The 22,250-nt window shown below is 35.5% G+C and overlaps 1 protein-coding gene across 1 annotated transcript in view; it reads right to left on the bottom strand.

Annotated features, from left to right (window-relative positions):
* Positions 1 to 22,250, bottom strand: part of LOC119602981 (titin) — a 102,399-nt gene that overhangs the window by 37,780 nt on the left and 42,369 nt on the right. The window contains 8 exon segments of the mRNA XM_037954824.1: positions 4,255 to 4,387; positions 4,497 to 5,826; positions 11,250 to 11,337; positions 11,774 to 11,946; positions 12,015 to 12,725; positions 13,392 to 14,123; positions 14,410 to 15,129; positions 21,842 to 22,228. Of these exon segments, the coding sequence (XP_037810752.1) occupies positions 4,255 to 4,387; positions 4,497 to 5,826; positions 11,250 to 11,337; positions 11,774 to 11,946; positions 12,015 to 12,725; positions 13,392 to 14,123; positions 14,410 to 15,129; positions 21,842 to 22,228 (4,274 nt within the window).

The raw sequence follows: 22,250 nt of genomic DNA, 5'->3' as shown, positions 1-22,250 counted from the left end.
GACTTGAATTGCTATTGCAATTATCAAACACCAAATGAAACAGCTGTTTTTTGTTTATTCTTTAGCCTGGCTAAATTTTTACAATAATTTAAGGTTAAATACAAGTGTTTTAACTGTTTTGGAAGCTTTACCCTAAAGAATAATGATTAAAAAAGTATAAAGAACTATGTACAGGAAACTAAGTTATTGAACCTTGGACTTTCATAGATCTCTACATAAGTTTTTTCACCAAAATTGTACATGAAAAAGAGCACACAAAAGTGCCAATGGCGGACACATGGACATCAGTTTACTGAAGATTCCCAGGTATCTAAATCTTTCATGATCTTATCAACAATAATATTTAATATTGCTACGAGTAATTTGCAATGAGAAGTGAATACCTCTACTGTATATAATATACACTTACATATTTTTGTAAATTATAAGGTTATGTATGCATATGGTGTAAATACGTCAGACAATTTGTAATCCAATATGATAATGACAATTTTGCTTTAATAGTTTTTTTATTACTTTTTTTTGAAAGAAATTAACAAAGCATGTAATTGTCGCTTTGTTTTCTATTTATATTTTAATATAATTTAACACTTAATTATTTACGTTTTTAGCTAATATTTATATTTTTTCAATTTTACTATAATTGTTAAAAACTTTATACGTGTTTTATTATTAAATTTTCTTTAAAAATTTATTGTTTTAATTCAATTTTTTTTCAAAACCACACGCACAACTATTAACAATCTATTTTTTTTTTTATTAATTAACCGTTTACCGTTATTGTTTAAAAGTAACTAAATTTTTATAATAATTTACCAACGATTTTATAACTTTTATAACGCCCAATCGTGTAACAAATTTAACTATAGCCCACTTAAGAATTTTATTTTATTTAAAATATTTTCTTATTTAATATTTATTTATTTGCTTTTGTTTAATAAATTTAACAAAAATAACTGTTATTTGTTGTTATATGTATGTGGTTTTACATATAAATAACTTTTATTTTAACATATTTTATGAACTTGACTTTGAAATTATTACAACAAATAATAATAAATCTTAGATTTGTTATTTACTCTCGTAAGTAACATTTGTTTCAGCGTTATTAATGCAACTAAATCTTTTCGGTTTCACTAAGATGAACTGAACTGCGCAACTGTGCACACTGTTTTGTGTGCATTTTTCTGGTACAGAGCGCCAGCATTGTAGGTATACTGGGAAGAACTAACTTGAAAAGAGATATATATACAAAATTGGTTTAGCTTTTGTTAGAAAGAATTTTAGAGCAATTCCGCCCTTAATATCGACTATAGACTACGAGTACGATTTGGCCTCTCACGTGCTCCCAGGTCTTAGATACTGTTATGCTTCCGTAGCGAGCAGATGAGAATGCTGTTATTAGTCATAACGGGACACTGTTCAATTGGCCATCACGCCAGAAGAATGGACTAGATTATAGAATAGACTATGGACTAGACTATAGACTAGACTATGGACTAGACTATAGACCAGACTATAGACCAGACTATAGACTAGTCTAGTGATAGTCCTAGACTATAGACTAGACTATAGACTAGACTATAGACTAGACTATAGACTAGATTATAGACTAGACTATAGACTAGATTATAGACTAGACTACAGACTAGACTATAGACTAGACTATAGACTAGACTATAGAGTAGACTATAGACTAGACTATAGACTAGACTATAGACTAGACCATAGACTAGACCATAGACTAGACTATAGACTAGACTATAGACTAGACTATAGACTAGACTATAGACTGCACTATAGACTTGACTATAGACTTGACTAGAGAATAGACTATAGACTAGACTATAGACTAGACTATAGACTAGACTATAGACTAGACTATAGACTAGACTATAGACTGGACTATAGACTAGACTATAGACTAGACTATAGACTAGACTATAGACTAGACTATAGACTAGACTATAGACTAGACTATAGACTGGACTATAGACTAGACTATAGACTAGACTATAGACTAGACTATAGACTAGACTATAGACTAGACTATAGACTAGACTATAGACTAGACTATAGACTAGACTATAGACTAGACTATAGGCTAGACTATAGACTAGACTATAGACTAGACTATAGACTAGACTATAGACTAGACTATAGACTAGACTATAGACTAGACTATAGACTAGACTATAGACTAGACTATAGACTAGACTATAGACTAGACTATAGACTAGACTATAGACTAGACTATAGACTAGACTAGACTATAGACTAGGCTATAGACTAGACTATAGACTAGACTATAGACTAGACTATAGACTAGACTATAGACTAGACTATAGACTAGACTATAGACTTGACTATAGACTAGACTATAGACTAGACTATAGACTAGACTATAGACTAGACTATAGACTAGACTATAGACTAGACTATAGACTAGACTATAGACTAGACTATAGATAGACTATAGACTAGACTATAGACTAGACTATAGACTAGACTATAGACTAGACTATAGACTAGACTATAGACTAGACTATAGACTAGACTATAGACTAGACTATAGACCAGACTATACACTAGACTATAGACTAGACTATAGACTAGACTATAGACTAGACTATAGACTACACTATAGACTACACTATAGACTAGACTATAGACTTGACTATAGACTAGACTATAGACTAGGCTAGTGAGAGTCCTAGACTATAGACTAGACTATAGACTAGACTATAGACTAGACTATAGACTAGACTATAGACCAGACTATAGACTAGACTATAGACTAGACTATAGACTAGACTATAGACTAGACTATAGACTAGACTATAGACTAGACTATAGACTAGACTATAGACTAGACTATAGACTAGACTATAGACTAGACTATAGACTAGACTATAGACTAGACTATAGACTGGACTATAGACTAGACTATAGACTAGACTGTAGACTAGACTATAGACTAGACTATAGACTAGATTATAGACTAGACTATAGACTAGACTATAGACCAGACTATAGACAAGACTATAGACTAGACTATAGACTAGACTATAGACCAGACTATAGACTAGACTATAGACTAGACTATGGATTAGACTATAGACTAGACTATAGACCAGACTATAGACTAGACTATAGACTAGACTATAAACTAGACTATAACTAGACTATAACTAGACTATAAACTAGACTATAGACTAGACTGTAGACTAGACTGTAGACTAGACTATAAACTAGACTAGACTATAGACTAGACTATAGACTAGACTATAGACTAGACTATAGACTAGACTATAGACTAGACTATAGACTAGACTATAGACTAGACTATAGACTAGACTATAGACTAGACTATAGACTAGGCTATAGACTAGACTATAGACTAGACTATAGACTAGACTATAGACTAGACTATAGACTAGACTATAAACTAGAATATAGACTAGAATATAGACTAGACTATAGACTAAACCATATACTACATAATCTACTAGACTATAGACTGGACTGTACAGTAAACTATAGACTGGATTGTAAAGTAGACTATAGACCAGACTTTGGTTTGTACTTGTTGTACAACTAGTTCTTTCTTCAATATAATATCACGTACGAATCCATTTTAATAATAAGTACTTTATATTGGACACACAGGCATATCATTTGTGCAACATTGTCATTATAATAAAAACACTATAAGAAAATAACACAAAAAAATAAAATCACAATTTCGTGAATCATTGTTTTTTTGCAAACAAGTTGCAAGTATAACTTCGCATTTAGCTCAAGAGAAACTCACACACAATTAGTTTAATTTTAGAGCAAAATTACTCTCAAAATTTCTTTTGGAATAAAGCTCGATTTGGAAATATTTAAACAAACACAAAAATATTTAAAACTAGGTCAAGGTTCTTGACTTTCCTATATAAAAATATATATTTTATTGAAAAAAATATTGTTTTATTTTAAGAGTTTTTTCTTAGGTATTTAGTGGATAATGCTCGTGAATAGATAAAGTTAAAACTAATTTCGTAAATACCCAGGAAACTAACTAACATTAAACCATTTCCAAAATATATTTCAGAAATTTCAAAGGTTTAGTAATTTCAGAAACATAAATAGACATTTTTCAAAATACAATTAAAATTTTCGTAATTTTAATTAGAAATTTCTAAAATCCTTTCAGATTTTGGTACACTTTTGGAAATAAATGTTTAGAAATTATTAAGAAATACTTACATTCAAGAAATCTCTGAGCCAAACAACATCTGGTTTGGGATCTCCCACAACTTCACAGAATATAATGACCGTATCACCTTCATAAGCTTCACTAGAACGTGGCTTAACCAAAAACAAAGGTTCTTTGGAATAACTGGAAAGAAAACAAAACCAAAATATAAATACCATTAAGACCACAATAAAAATAGACAGATGAATCGAATATTACTTCTACATATTAAGCAAAAGTTTGAAATACTTACGGCATATCATTGGTGAATATAGCTGGAACACTTCTCGTGATTTGTTTGCTAACATCTTCCTCTTCCAAAGGTTCTATACACACACGGCACATACTCTCCTGTTTACCCACAGCATTTGAGGCCACACAAGTATAAATGCCAGCATCGCGTACACTCGTTTCGGATATAATCAATTCCACTAAACCAGTTGCATCCAGAGAGACAGCTAATCTTCGGCTAGGACGTAATTTTACACCATTACGATGCCATGATACACCGACCGCAGGATAAGCTTCAACTTTGGCAGTTAAACGTAATTCTTGACCTTCTTGTACTATATAGAGAGGATCGAGTGGCATATAAAATTCGGGCGATATATAGGCCCGTATACCCTTATCCACAACCAAAGAACAATGGCAGGACACAGAACCCAATTCATTTTTGGCAGTACAGGTATAGATACCACTATCACTGAGCTGAGCACTTGCCAATTCCAAAGTATAGAATTGATTTTCTTCGGTAATAAGACAACGCCTACTGGACTGTAAAAGTTCATCATCTTTGTACCAGGTAATTTCCGGTTGAGGATGTCCCACCACCTGGCAGGTCAAACGTACAGGATAGGTGACCTGAACACGTCTATCTCTTAGACGCATGGTGAAAATGGGTAAGGTATCTCCGATGGTGGCTAGATTATCCTGACGAACAATTTCTTTGAGACGGTGATCGGCCTCGAAGAGTTTGGGATCGGAGACTACTTGTAGACGAGCAAATGTCGATACTCTACCTTTAGAGTTTGTAGCCTCACAGGTGTAACGTCCAGCATCAGCTTCGGTTACCTGCTTAATGGTCAAAGTACAGGTGGAGCCAATTTTACGTGTCTTAACACGTTCACTTTCCAAATTACTGCTTATGCGTAAGCCATCCTTATACCAGACAATATCTGGTCGAGGGGTGCCACGTACTACAGCCTCCAAAACGAATTCCTTATTTAATAAAGCCTTAACTTGGCCGGGCAAAATAACCGTAAACTCAGGCAAACATTCAACACCACCCACTTGCAAGGGGACCGAAGTCTGAACCGAAGGACCCCAACCATAACGATTTTTGGGTGTTACACGGAAATGATATTCTACATTCGATTTCAGATTGAAAGCATCAAAGGAGTTAATGGGAGTAAGACCAAGTTCTTTCCACATGGCACCACCATCATGGCCCACCACCCAAGCATCTACCCGATAGGCTATAACAGGAGCAGAATTATTGGTGGGCGGTTTGCCCCAAGACAAACTAATATGTGTTGGACCCGAATCGATAAGCAGGGGTTCCGTTGAAATGGCAGCCGGTGGATCTAATAAAACAAACAATCTACTTTAGAGGCCTTTTACAACATTTACTTTTTATATTTATTTGCAATACTTATTAAGGAGACAAAATAAAACTCTTTTTAAATTTTTTTATCTTTTCCCCGGAGAAACATTTTTATTTTTATTATATTTTAATTTTATATGTATGTATGTAAGTTTATAAGTGTGTTTGTTATACGTAAATGTAAACCTGGATTAGAGTGACATAATCCATTTTGGAAATAAACAAAAATATATAAAATCAATTAAGTAAATTAAATTTAAAAAAAAAATTAACAAAATTTGTAATCACGTTCATAATACAATCGTGAGCTAAATGAAAAACTAAATACTAAATATTTGTGACAATGGAAAACAAAAATTAAATACAACTGTTATTTTTGTTGTTGTTGCTATTGCTGTTGTCGTTGTTGTACTCAAATTGAGTGTTTTTTTAATCCAGGGTCGAAACCTGTGCATTTTATTTTATATTTTGGGAAAATATTTTTTGTATCAAATCATTTTCTTTTAGATCCTGTAATTAACTGGAATAAGATAAATTAAATACAAAAATTATTATTTATTTTTCTAACTGGAGACCAACCAACTCAAAGGGACAACAGTGTACAATGCTTTTTATTTGACAAAGACTTTCTTTTCACCAACAACGACAGACATTTTGAGGATAAACGACATTACAAAATTACATACATACACACACTTACACACGAATAAATGTTTCAGGAATTATTGGAAAATGCTTGCAACAAGTTCCAAACACAATAAATACATTAAACAATGGGTCTATTTAAAAATAGTAGATTGCACAGTGGTTTAATCCAAAGAAATAGGATATAAATCAGTATTAGACTAGACTATAGACTAGAATATAGACTAGACTTTACACTAGACTATAGACTGGACTAGACTGGACTATAGACTGGACTATAGACTAGACTATAGACTAGACTATAGACTAGACTATAGACTAGACTAGACTAGACTATAGACTAGACTATAGACTAGACTATAGACTAGACTATAGACTAGACTATAGACTAGACTATAGACTAGACTATAGACTAGACTATAGACTAGACTATAGACTAGACTATAGACTAGACTATAGACTAGACTAGATATATACTAGACTATAGACTAGACTATAGACTAGACTATAGACTAGACTATAGACTAGACTATAGACTAGACTATAGACTAGACTATAGACTAGACTATAGACTAGACTATAGACTAGACTATAGACTAGACTATAGACTAGACTATAACTAGACTATAGACTAGACTATAGACTAGACTATAGACTAGACTATAGACTAGACTATAGACTAGACTATAGACTAGACTATAGACTAGACTATAGACTAGACTATAGACTAGACTATAGACTAGAAACTATAGACTAGACTATAGACTAGACTATAGACTAGACTATAGACTAGACTATAGACTAGAACTGATAGACTAGACTATAGACTAGACTAGACTAGACTATAGACTAGACTATAGACTAGACTATAGACTAGACTATAGACTATACTATAGACTAGACTATAGACTAGACCTATAGACTAGACTATAGACTAGACTATAGACTAGAACTATAGACTAGACTATAGACTAGACTATAGACTAGACTATAGACTAGACTATAGACTAGACTATAGACTAGACTATAGACTAGACTATAGACTAGACTATAGACTAGACTATCTAGACTATAGACTAGACTATAGACTAGACTATAGACTAGACTATAGACTAGACTATAGACTAGACTATAGACTAGACTATAGACTAGACTATAGACTAGACTATAGACTAGACTATAGACTAGACTATAGACTAGACTATAGACTAGACTATAGACTAGACTATAGACTAGACTATAGACTAGACTATAGACTAGACTATAGACTAGACTATAGACTAGACTATAGACTAGACTATAGACTAGACTATAGACTAAACTATAGACTAGACTATAGACTAGACTATAGTCTAGACTATAGACTAGACTATAGACTAGACTATAGACTAGACTATAGACTAGACTATAGACTAGACTATAGACTAGACTATAGACTAGACTATAGACTAGACTATAGACTAGACTATAGACTAGACTATAGACTAGACTATACACTAGACTATACACTAGACTATAGACTAGACTATAGACTAGACTATAGACTAGACTATAGACTAGACTATAGACTAGACTATAGACTAGACTATAGACTAGACTATAGACTAGACTATAGACTAGACTATAGACTAGACTATAGACTAGACTATAGACTAGACTATAGACTAAACTATAGACTAGACTATAGACTAGACTATAGACTAACTATAGACTAGACTATAGACTAGACTATAGACTAGACTATAGACTAGACTATAGATAGACTATAGACTAGACTATAGACTAGACTATAGACTAGACTATAGACTAGACTATAGACTAGACTATAGACTAGACTATAGACTAGACTATAGTCTAGACTATAGTCTAGACTATAGACTAGACTATAAACTAGACTATAAACCAGACTATAGACTAGACTATAAACTAGACTATAAACCAGACTATAGACTAGACTATAGACTAGACTATAGACTAGACTATAGACTAGACTATAGACTAGACTATAGACTAAACTATAGACTAGACTATAGACTAGACTATAGACTAGACTATAGACTAGAACTATAGACTAGACTATAGACTAGACTATAGACTAGACTATAGACTAGACTATAGACTAGACTATAGACTAGACTATAGACTAGACTATAGACTAGACTATAGACTAGACTATAGACTAGACTATAGACTAGACTATAGACTAGACTATAGACTAGACTATAGACTAGACTATAGACTAGACTATAGACTAGACTATAGACTAGACTATAGACTAGACTATAGACTAGACTATAGACTAGACTATAGACTAGACTATAGACTAGACATATAGACTAGACTATAGACTAGACTATAGACTAGACTATAGACTAGACTATAGACTAGACTATAGACTAGACTATAGACTAGACTATAGACTAGACTATAGACTAGACTATAGACTAGACTATAGACTAGACTATAGACTAGACTATAGACTAGACTATAGACTAGACTATAGACTAGACTATAGACTAGACTATAGACTAGACTATAGACTAGACTATAGACTAGACTATAGACTAGACTATAGACTAGACTAGAGACTAGACTATAGACTAGAACTATAGACTGAGACTATGAACTAGACTATAGACTAGACTTATAGACTAGACTATGAACTAACTATAGACTAGACGATAGACTAGACTATAGACTAGACTAGAAAGACTAGACTATAAGACTAGACTATAGACTAGACTATAGACTAAGACTATAGACTAGACTATAACTAGACTATAGACTAGACTATAGACTAGACTATAGACTAGACTATAGACTAGACTCATAGAACTAGACTAGAGACTAGACTTATAGACTAGACTATAGACTAGACTATAGACTAGACTATAGACTAACTATAGACTAGACTATAGACTACTAAGACTAGACTATAGACTAGACGATAGACTAGACTATAGACTAGACTATAGACTAAGACCTATAGACTAGAACTATAGAACTAGACTATAGACTAGACATTAGACTAGACTATAGACTAGACTATAAGACTAGACTAACTATAGACTAACGAGAACTATAGAGCTAGACTATAGACTAGACTATAGACTAAGACTATAGACTAAGACTAATAGACTAAGACTATAGACTAGACTATAGAATACTATAGACATAAAGAAATAGACTATAGACTATAGACTACTAGACTATAGACTCGACTATAGACTAGACTATAGACTAGACTATAGACTAGACTATAGCCTAGACTATAACTAGACTATGACTAGACTATAGACTAGACTATAGACTAGACTATAGACTAGATAAGACTAGACTATAGACTGAGACTATAGACTAGACTATAGACTAGACTATAGACTCGACTATAGACTAGACTATAGACTAGACTATAGACTAGACTATAGACTAGACTATAGACTAGACTATAGACTAGACTATAGACTAGACTATAGACTAGACTATAGACTAGACTATAGACTAGACTATAGACTAGACTATAGACTAGACTATAGACTAGACTATAGACTAGACTATAGACTAGACTATAGACTAGACTATAGACTAGACTAGACTAGACTATAGGACTAGACTATAGACTAGACTATAGACTAGACTATAGACTAGACTATAGACTAGACTATAGACTAGACTATAGACTAGACTAGACATATAGACTAGACTATAGACTAGACTATAGACTAGACTATAGACTAGACTATAGACTAGACTATAGACTAGACTATAGACTAGACTATAGACTAGACTATAGACTAGACTATAGACTAGACTATAGACTAGACTATAGACTAGACTAATAGACTAGACTATAGACTAGACTATAGACTAGACTATAGACTAGACTATAGACTAGACTATAGACTAGACTATAGACTAGACTATAGACTAGACTATAGACTAGACTATAGACTAGACTATAGACTAGACTAATAGACTAGCTATAGGACTAGACTATAGACTAGACTATAGACTAGACTATAGACTAGACTATAGACTAGACTATAGACTAGACTATAGACTAGACTATAGACTAGACTATAGACTAGACTATAGACTAGACTATAGACTAGACTATAGACTAGACTATATTAGACTAGACTATAGACTACGACTATAGACTAGACTATAGACTAGACTATAGACTAGACTATAGACTAGACTATAGACTAGACTATAGACTAGACTAGACTAACTATAGACTAGACTATAGACTGACTATAGACTAGACTATAGACTAGACTATAGACTAGACTATAGAACTAGACTATAGACTAGACTATAGACTAGACTATATAGACTAGATTATAGACTAGACTATAGACTAGACTATAGACTAGACTATAGTACTAGGACTATAGACTAGACTATAGTCTAGACTATAGACTAGACTATAAGACTAAGACTATAGACTAGACATAGACTAGACTATAGACTAGACTATAGACTAGACTATAGACTCGACTATAGACTAGACTATAGACTAGACTATAGACTAGACTATAGACTAGACTATAGACTCAGACTATACACTAGACTATACACTAGACTATACACTAGACTATACACTAGACTATAGACTAGACTATAGACTAGACTAAATTAGAAAAATGCAGATTTATTTCCTTTTTTCGAACTATCACACTGAGAAACGTAGTAATAACAATTCGAAAATACAAAATATACAAATAAACATAAAAGTAAAATATTTAAACTTACCTTTGAAATATGAAACATCGGGATAACTTTCTAGTGCTAGACCCCAACGAGGAGCCGAAGGAGTTTCAGAACGTGCTCTGGGCATTACCTAAATTAATTATATAGATGATAACGAGTTTGTGACATTGAATACATTAACAAAAAAACTCAAATAATAATAAAGTAAATTTAAAAAAATTATAATAATAATAAAATAATTTCAGAATAATATAAATTTCTTTCGGTTTTATGTTTAAAAGTATGATTAAATTATTTTTGGCAAGTACATGTAAGCTGTAAGTAAGCAAGCAAGCTTTGAAGCTAAAGCTGAATTTAATCTTTCTTTTTAGGAGTTTTAATCTAAAAAAGCAAAAAAAAAAAGAAAAGATAGATTTAAAAATAAAATATCAAGAAAGCCAAAGAACAACTTGGACAGGCAAAGTTTAACGGCACAAAATGCTGGCTTATAGACAAACTAACTAGGCTAATGAGACATATATATGATCATACATAAAGTTTATTAGTATTGCTTAATTAACACTTACCTCTACAGTAACGAATATTCGGTCAGTGCCATTGTTATTACGAGCCACCACAAAGTAAGTGCCAGAATCCGAAATTTGTGCCTTTTGTACGGTAAATCTGGTATAATCATCTGAGACTTCTTTGCTAACACGATCAGATTTTGTAATATCTTTGGTACCCTTCATGAAAGTCACTACACACAAATAAAATGATTCCACATTAATATTACTAATTAAGTTTAATGATTACAATAATACTTACATCTTGGTTTTGGATCACCAGCAATTCTAAAGGAAATCGAGAAGGGATCACCAACAGCAATCTTCATTTCCGTTTCGGGTCTTGAAAGGAACAATGGAGGACGCTCATCCTTCGAAACACCCACGGCTACATCAACATTTGCATGCGATTCGATGCGACCGAAAGCATTTTGAGCTCGGCAAGTATAGGTACCTTCATTCTCAGCCTGAGCATTCATAATGGCCAAAGTGTAAACACCATGTTCATAGAATGTTGTAACATTAGGTTGTCCCGCCAAGGGTTGGCGATCACGGAACCACTGAACATCAATAGGTGTATGAGTCTGCATAAACTCAGCCGATATGGCAATTGTGCCACCATTGCAAACAGTTTGATTGCCCAAAGGTGTAACGAAATGTGGCTTATTAGGATCACGATGGAAATAGCCCATAGTCTTTTCCAAGGCAAAACGTTCACGTCCCTTGAAATCGACTTGATGGGTAATCTTACTTTCGGCCACCTCATTACGAGCCACACAGGCATATAAACCAGAATCCTTTTCAGTGGGTTTAGTTACAATCAATTTGGAGTAACCATCGGGTTGATCGATTTGTATGTATCTGTCGCCTGGTATAAGCATATCTGTTCCCTTCAACCATTGTATTTCGGGACGTGGTTTACCACGTACACGGCAATCCAAAACCAACTCATTCTCATTAATAGAATAGGTGTCTGTATAAAAAGAACATTATTAATATTTGTTTCATAATTTTTCATAAATTTAGGAATATATTCTGAAAAAACACACTGGACAAAAAAATCACAACAACATTCAGAAACATTCAAATATATGTTGATGATGAAGTAATTGTAATGTCCTGTGAAAAAGAAGAGTTAAATTAATAATATATCGGAAAAAATGACTCCTTAGACCGCTTGATAAATAAGGAAATAGTGTCGATTAATATAATAGAACATCTATATATAGTCTAGCCTTAAGTATAGTCTTTAGTCTAGCCTGTAGTCTAAACCTTGTCTATAGTCTAATCTATAGTCTATGCTATAGTCTAGTCAATAGTCTAGACTATAGTCTAGCCTGTAGTCTAGTCTATTGTCTACAGTCTTGTCTATTAATATAGTCTATAGACTAATCTATAGTCCATTCATTAGTCTATAGTTTATTCTATAGTCTAGTCTATAGCCTAATCTAAAGTCTAGTCTTCAGTCAAGTCTATAGTTTAGTCTATAGTGTAATCTATAATCGATTATATAGTCTAGTCTTTAATCTAATCTATAGTATAAACTAAAGTCTAGTCTCTAGACCGGTATGAAAAGATTATAATAAACATAACAATCTGTTAAATGCGCTCTCCCTATATACACCTCTCATATAAATACCTTTAATGGACTGTACGAATGTTGCTGGCTGTGGAGCATCTTCGTAATGTTTATAAATGCGCAATTGACTTTGACTAAGACTTTCGCCGTAATCATTAGTAGCCCGGCATGTATAACGACCGCTATCACTTTCTTGTGCCGCGAAAATTTCCAATATCGCCTCGCCATTATGGAATATGGTTTGATAACGTGAATCCTTGGGTAAAGGTTGATTATCTTTCAACCATTCAATGCTCGTACAACCATCATAAACTACGCTGCAACTTAAACGTACATTTGAACATTCGGTTACGGTACGATCGTGTAATAAAGTACTAAACAAGGGTTTTCTTTGTGATGCCACCTGATGGCTGCGTCCCAAGGACAAACGTGTTAGATTTTCTGAATCATTATCGATCACATCCAAAGTTCGTTTAGGTTTATCTTCATGTGTATTCGCGAAACCATTGATTTCTGATTCAGCAGCAGCCGTCATAAGTTTCTTAAGATCGGCTATTTTAATAACTTTTGTAATCGATTCAATGCCCTCATTCGTTTCGGCAAAACAGGAGAAAGTGCCACAATCTGAGGGTATAGGATTGCGTATAATAAGTTTGCGCACACCACCAACTTCCTCAATGGAACGATAACGATTATTCGATATAGTATGATCATCGCGAATCCATGTTACACATGGACGACCATGAACATTACATGATAGTATGATTTCACTGCGAGCCGCATCAAAAGTAGCTAGAAATATTTAAATGAAAGCGTTACAAAACGAGGCCATTTTAGCATGAATTATTTAAAACATAAGCCCTGTCATTAGCGACAATTCAGTATTCAGTTCTGCTGACCATTTATCCGGACACTAGGTCCATTCAGTCATAAATGATGATAAAATCAACAAAACGAAGTTTACAGCATTATCTATCGCTTGGTGTTTGCCAACACTTCTTTCTTTAAGCAACTTTACACAGTTAAAGCGCCTTATACTCTATATACTTTTGTTTAGGGTTATTGGGTAACTTCTTACCTGTTACGGGACCCGAGAAACTTGTTGGCAATTCAGCCTTTGTATTATCGTAAACCGTTAGTTTACATATAGATTCTGTGGAATTGCGATTATTACGTACTACACACTTGTATTCACCGGTATCATCGGGACGGGCATCATAAATCTCTAAACTTAAGGCACCATTGATATTGTAGATTTTGTGACGTGAATCTTTGGTAACACGTTCATCGCCACGCAACCAATAAACATCTTCAATTAGACCGCTGACATAACAGATTAATTGAGCCTTAGTTCCCGAGGCAATAGTCATGGGTTTCATAGGAGTTTCAACATTAAGTTTAAATTTCGCCTCTCTAGAGCGTAATTTTTGTTCTTGTCTTTCGTTGCTGTCAACTTCATCTTGGACTTTATCTAATTCCGCAACTTCCCGTTGTTCATTATATGACTTGGATGCTCTACGTTCGGTTATCTTTTTCATATAATCCGAGATGTCTACAAATTTGCTGATTTTCATTTGTCCGCTCTCACTTTCCGCATAGCAAGTGTAAAGACCCGTGTCTTCTTTTAGGGGATTTTGTATAATCAATTGTCTAACTCCATCTTGTAGATCAGTAAACTTGTATTTGTTACCCTCCTCCGATAACAAGGTATTATCCTTTTGCCAGTAAACATTTGGTTTAGGATTTCCGGAAACTTTGCACTCCAGCGTAATATGATTTTCATGAGAATGATATGCATCTAAAGTGGAAATGAAATTGTGAAACATACAAACATAAATTGCCATGAGAAAAAAAACATAACAAGTTTTGGAACTACTTATGGGAAACTATGAAAAATTGTAGCATGAACATACCTGTACATTTTTACTTGCGAGACAGACAGATCACTTGACATCACTTTAGACTTTTCTACATAGATCTTAACTCTAGAACTTACCTTTAATGCCAACTGTAAATGTAGGGGCTACTAATTCTTCTTTGCCTGTGCTATAGACAAACAAAGTACAAGTGGAAACAATTTCATTTTCAGAACCCTTCACCTTTAGTGTATATACGCCACTTTGCTCCTCGGTGACGTCAATCAAATTCAACCAAGCAATGCCATCTTGCATAGACAATTTACTCTTGGGACCAAATGCAATGGGAGTTTCTCCATGGAACCAACGAGCGGTGGGATCTGGACCATCAATACTAACCATCCATTTGACATTGCTGCCTGCCTTAACCGTACGATTCGATAAGAAGTTTCTAAAGTAGATGCGTTTTCTTAGATCTGGTGGAGGTGGTACTTCACGTCTTCTGCCACCTTCCTCGTCTTCCTCCTTCTTCTTGCGTTTCTTTTCCTTTTCTTCTTCGGTTTCCTGTGTGGGTGGCAATGCCGGTGGCCTGTCCCTGGTTGGTGAGACTGGTCGTCTACGTTTTGGCTGTACCGTGACCATGTGTGCAATTTCAGCCTGGCCTTCACGATTCTCCGCTTGGCAAACATATTTACCACTGTCGGCTGGCGTTGGATCCATAATGAATAGTTCCAAAGTGCCGTCTTCATGTTCCACAGTTTGATACTTTTCGCTGGGTTCTATTTTAACACCATCCTTAGACCAGGTAACGGTGGGAGTGGGCAAGCCACGCACATGACAATCCAGCTGAACCTCATTAATCTTGCCATGATAAGTATCCTTAATATTGCGGGTAAATGTTGGAGGTACATCTCCTGTACCCGGATCAGAGTACACCTCCAGCCTACAGAAGGTAGAAGCCTCACCAGTCTCATCCCTAGCCCAGCATTTATATTCTCCCGAATCATCTACAGTGGCCGAAGGTATCTCCAAAGTACACAAACCCTCCACATAGCGACCTCTGATCTTTTGACTGTTTTGTATTTGTTCATCATTTTTGAACCATTTAACTTGAGGTTCCTTGGCCTCCAAGAAGCAGGATATTTTCACCTTGGATCCTTCGGCTACGACACGATCCCTAACGGCGGTGGCAAAGTGTATACCTATAACCTTTTCACGTTTCTTAAGACTACTAGTTTCAGAACCAGTATCGGTAGCATAGGCTGAAGCAGAGGAGGCTTCCGCTTCCTCATCATCCTTCTTGGGCCTGCGTACACGTTTCTTACCCTTACTGCCTTCATCGCCCTCCGATTCAGCTTCAGATTTAGCCGACTCCTTTGGTTTCTCTACCTCTTCACGCTTTGGTTTCAATAAGCTTTTATCCGCATGGAAAACACCATGTATGTTATCGGCAATATGATGTTCTTTTCCCCTAAACAAAACATGATGAGCTATTTCCGCCTTGCCAGCGGAACTCTCAGCTTTAACCATATATTTGCCACTGTCCTTGTCGTTGGGACTGTCGATTACCAGTTCGAGATTGCCATCAGCATGTTGGAAAATATGGAATCTTCCAGCATTCTCGATTTCAATATTATCCTTAAGCCACTGGATTTGTGGTGGAGGTACACCGCGAATGCCAGTCTCCAAAATTAATTCATTTGAATTCAAATGGTAAGTATCTATTTAATAGAAAACCAAAAACAAAATAAAATTAAAAAAAGAAAATTGTTGAATAAACTATTGCATAAGAAATGCAATCGTTTGTTTGCCTCTACTTGTGCAATGTTACACAATACATTATACCCCCTCCCTCTCCCTCTCCCCTTAACCTATAGACTGTATACAATTTGATTATGCTCACCTTTAATGGGGCGCACGAAAACAGGTTCGACATCGGCCGAAACGTTTGGAGTATAAACATGGAGCTGACACGATGAAGTTATTTTGCTAAATTCATTTTGAGCGATTAGAGTATAAATACCCGAATCCTCCGGTTGACAATTCAAGAATTCTAAACATGCCAAACCTTCACGATTCATATTTCTTATGCGATTACCATAGGGAACATTTTGTTCATCCTTTGTCCATTTCATGGTGGGATTAGGACCATTAACCACCGACTGCAATTTCACTTTGGAACCCACCAAAACATAACGATTTGATAAATATGTTGTAAAGTATAATTGCTGCTTGGGCGAAGGGTCAGGCATACGGCTGCGTCTTTCGTACGATATATCACCTTCATCATCCTTCCTTTTAGATTTTGGAGGCCTACCAGCCTTTTCACCGCCGGCACCAGCACCTCCCCTCCTACTGCCTGCATCCGAATCACTCATATTGCCGGATAAAACACTAGAGCGTCTGGACTGATGAACATCAACAACAACTGAGTGTGAGGTTTGTTGAGTGCCTAGTTTGTTTTGTGCAACACAGGTATAATTGCCACTATCATTCGCTGTGGGCTTGTTAATGATCAGCTCGCAAATACCATCTAAATGTTCGATCTGCACAATGCGATCATCAAGTACGACGGGTATTTGGTCTTTTATCCAAGTAACTACTGGTCGTGGATTGCCACGTATCTTAGTGTCGAGAATCAAATCGTTTTGAGAAGAATGATAAACATCTGAGAAGATGTAAAAGTTATAGTAATTTTTTTTTTAAGTGAGATAGATAGAAAGTGATCCGAATATGTGACACTATTTTTGGCAACATACATATAAATGAATATCCCACGATAATACAGCACAAAACTTAAAAATATTCACACACAAACCAACACATAAACGCTTCTACAATTGCAGTTACATTCACAGTAACACTTGTGAAAAGATCAAACGATCTTTCTATTTTGTTTTCATTAAATGACAAGATTGATCGATCGATCGATCGCTTGATAGCTAGGTGGATAGATAGTTTTTTTGACCGAATGTTAAACTAACGCCAATTTTGTCGATACACATACAATGACAGCAGTAACAAAAAAAAAAAAACAAAATACCTCTTAGTGGTAGTGCGAAAATTGGTTCATGCTCATCGCCTTCGGTTTGCGCCGCATATACCTTGAAATAGCAAGATGTCTCTATTTCGCTGAATTCATTTTTGGCAACACATTTATAGACACCAGAATTTTCCGAAGTAACATCTATTAGCTCGATAATTGCCTTATCCGCTTCGGTGCGATTCTTTACCTTCTCACCATAGGTGACCCACTTATCATCCTTCATCCAACGACAAGCTGGATCAGGACCAATTATGGTTACAACCAGTTTAACAGTTGAACCCTCCAAAGCCATGCGATCCCTCAGTTGTGTGGCAAATTTCAATTTTTGTCTATCAGAAACTAAAGTTTCAGGGGAAGCTCTGGCACCTCTAGACCTTACTTCCACCTGAGCTCTCTTCTTATCGGATTCTCCTTTAGATTTGAGAGCCTCTTCCATAGCCTTTTTAGCTGTTTGTTCTTTATCTCTTTGGATACGATCTCTGGCATGGAATATGCCATGGACATGATAATGTAGATTCTTTGCCACCTCAACCACATGATTCACTTGGGCTTCTCCACTAGAGTTTATAGCTTTGCAAGTGTATGTTCCACTATCTCTATTATTGGGCTTATAGATCAAGAGCTTATATACACCATGAGCTTCCTCCAGTTTGGTAAATTTAACATTTGGCTTGATTTCAAAAGCACCTTTCCACCAGGTTACTACGGGTCTGGGAACACCATGGACATGAACCTCAACGGTCAATTCATCGTCACGCAAGTGATAGTATTCTGAAAATGTTTAGTACACAATTAAGTAATTGTATAAATCTTGTGTTTCGCTATTTCCGAAACTCTTTCCACTCCTGTCCTTACCTTTGACTAATCTAAATGATGGTGGTGCTGGCTGATCTTTAAAAACTTCATAGATTGTAACATAACATGAAGAAGTAACCTCATCATTCATGTTCGCAATAACACACGAATATTCGCCAGAGTCCAAAATGGTCGTATTTAATACTTCTAAAGCTAACATATTATTATTGTTGATAATACGATGGGTATTATCTCTTTCGAGTTGTCGACCATCCTTAAACCATTTAACCGAAAGTTCAGGACCGCCAACAGCACAGGCCAATCGCACATTATTACCGGCTTCGACGGTGCGATCGGATAAGAAAACAATGAAATGTGGCAAACGTCTCTGGTCACGTAAACGTTGCCATTCGGCATCACGTTGTTTTTCACTCTTTCGTACAGCCAAGCTATATTTGCGCATTTGCTGCATGAACTCTTCGCCTTCCTCTTCGGCAATCTTTTTCCAGCGCTCTTCGTCATCTGGATCGGGTCTTGTGAAGCCTTCGGACTCACTACTGCTACGTCTACTGCCATTTGGTAATTCTCCAACTTCGTCCATTTCCTCATCTTCATCAAATCTTGACTCTTCGTCGTATCTTGATTCGTCATAGCGAGAGCTGGCGTCATCGTATTCGGTTACCTCATCACCTTCACCTCCCTCACCACCTTCATCCTCCTCTTCACCGGCCTCTTCTGCAGCCAAAGCAGCCTCAGCTTCTTCTTGAGCACGTCGCTCGGCTTCTTCACGCTCACGCTCCTCTTGCTCAGCTTTTAAGCGTTTTTGGCGTTCTTCAAAGGTTTCCACTGGTTTCTTTGCAGCTGCTTTTGCAGCTTCCTCTTCGGCCGCCTTAGCAGCTGCCTTGGCCTGCTCCTCCATTTGTAAAGCCAACTTGCTTTTCTTTGGTGGTGGTCTTGGAGCTGGTCCAGTAGGTTGTTGTTGTTGCTTCTCATCAAACATTTTCTTACTGGCCTTTTGGCCACCACCCATTTCAAGTTTCAGAGACAACTTTGGACTTGGGGACTTTTCTTTTTTCTCCTTCTTTTTGGCAGCTCCTTTCTTTTTACCTTTTTTAGCGGGTTCATCGGAGTCTTCCAGATCAACACTTTCTTCCCGTTCATCCCGGCCTTCACCTCCCCCCTCGCCCTCTTGACCCTCTGAACCAGCAGGACTTCCATCCTTTTCGGCTGATCTACGTGGTGTGCGCCCTTTCTTGCTACCCTTGGGCTTTTTCTTGGGCTTTACTACCTCCTCTATGATTTCCTCCTCCTCCTCTTCATACTCTTCATATTCTTCTACTACATAGATAACCTCAACATTAGAAACGTCCATTACAGCAGCACGATCAATAACTGACATATCAGAGGTTATGTAACGCACAGGTTTTTGGGCTTCTATGGGTTCTGATATATCCATAACTAAAGCACGATCAAACACAGCAGTATTGCATGTTAGGAGAGTTCTTAAATCTCTGCCCAATTCAAAGGGAGTTTTTTCTTTCTCTTCTCTTTTCAAAAAGGGAGTTATGCTGCGCCATGTGGAGGGAGTAGCACTACGTCTTGTCATGTACAAGGTAAAGGGAGTTTGGGAACGGCCACGTATTGGTGTAGCACTACGACCACGCAAACTGCCAGGAGTAGGTGATTTCAATTTACGTTTCTTTTGGGCGGGCACCTGCAAAGTATCCTGTGCAGGTGTGGCCTCTGGCTCCTCCGAGCCACGACCATCAGCTGCCGTGGTTTCACCTTCCGTTTCACCCATCGTTGCTAGTAGACACTCTTTAAATAAAGGATTTTCGAGGTCACACAACTAATAATTAATAAATATTTCGGAAAATTGTTCGATTTATATTTTTTTTTTTTATTTATTTTTCCGTTTTCGTTTCGGCTGTTATTAAACACGATTCGTTAAATTTGAAATATATATATTAACTTTAAAGGACGTGATCGGCGATCGGTCCGTTCGTAGCGACGTATATGATTCGACTGTTCCGAACGAACTGAAACAACCGTACGTTTCGAAAATTAAATTTCAAATGATCTGCGAAACGGTTGATCTGTTTGTGTTCTAATTGCATTGGCTGCCAAGAATCTATAATTAATTTATTGTCATGGACTCGGTAACGATTTATCAAACTTTGTTTTTATTTTTTTTTTTTTTTTTTGCATTAACTTGAAGGTAAATTTTATTTTTATTTACAATTTTAAAAAAAAAAACTTTCGAAATTAAACGCAATCAAATACGAAAAGTTTTCTGAATAAATATCACAGCAATTGCGAAAACTTTTCAAAACTGAACTTGACCTTAGAATATTTTTTTAATTAAAAAATATTTTATATTATAATTATAATAAAATAATAATATCCGCCTACCTGCTTGGAATCCACGTGAACTAAGACTAATTTAAATATACTGCTTAATACATAGTATATTAGTATTTTGTATTTAGTGTGTTAATTAATTAAGAGAAAAAAAATTTCAAAAAAATCAAAAGGTTTTTTTCTGGCAAAAATAGTTGGTTAGTAATTTCCTATTTATCTTAAAATAATTAAATTAAGCTATTAATATCATTAAAAAAAAGAACACACTAATCAAGCTAAAATCAATAATATCTGCATTTAAGATACCCTACATTAAACACGAGTATTAAATGCATACACAGTCATCAGATTAGTTAAGTGTAAATATTCAGTTCTCATTTTTTATGTAGGGCATCATTGAATATCACTTGAAAAAAAACAAACTAAAATAAACAATTAATCGATTAACATACCTCTGATATTACGAGTGAATATTGGCGGGGTTCCAAATTTATTCGTGGGTACATCATACAGTGTCACGAGGCAACTAGTCTCCACTTCACCGTTTCTATTTGCCGCAACACATCTGTATACAGCTGCATCATTCAAATCGGCTGATTTTATTTCTAAACAAGATAAACCATCCTTTTGCGTGATTTTGTATTTAGCACTGTTCTCGATAGCAGTGTTTTCTTTAAACCATCGTATGTCTACATCATTGCCCGATATGCCGCATGTCAGTTTAATATCGCTTCCCACCGATGAATTGCGATTGGTAAGTTTAATATCCACACTAGGCATCCTTTTGGCATTTCGTTGTTCTTTTAGGTCCATATATTCATTAGATTTTTTAGGTTTATCTGCAAGTGAAAAAAGAAACTT

This window comes from Lucilia sericata, unplaced genomic scaffold (assembly GCF_015586225.1).
Source record: "Lucilia sericata isolate MDLA Ls3-8-SP2 unplaced genomic scaffold, ASM1558622v1 Contig000266F_arrow, whole genome shotgun sequence".
NCBI classification, from domain to species: Eukaryota; Metazoa; Arthropoda; class Insecta; order Diptera; family Calliphoridae; genus Lucilia; species Lucilia sericata.
The sequence above is the reverse complement of the archived record's forward strand: the minus strand, read 5'-3'. Positions and strand labels throughout refer to the sequence as shown.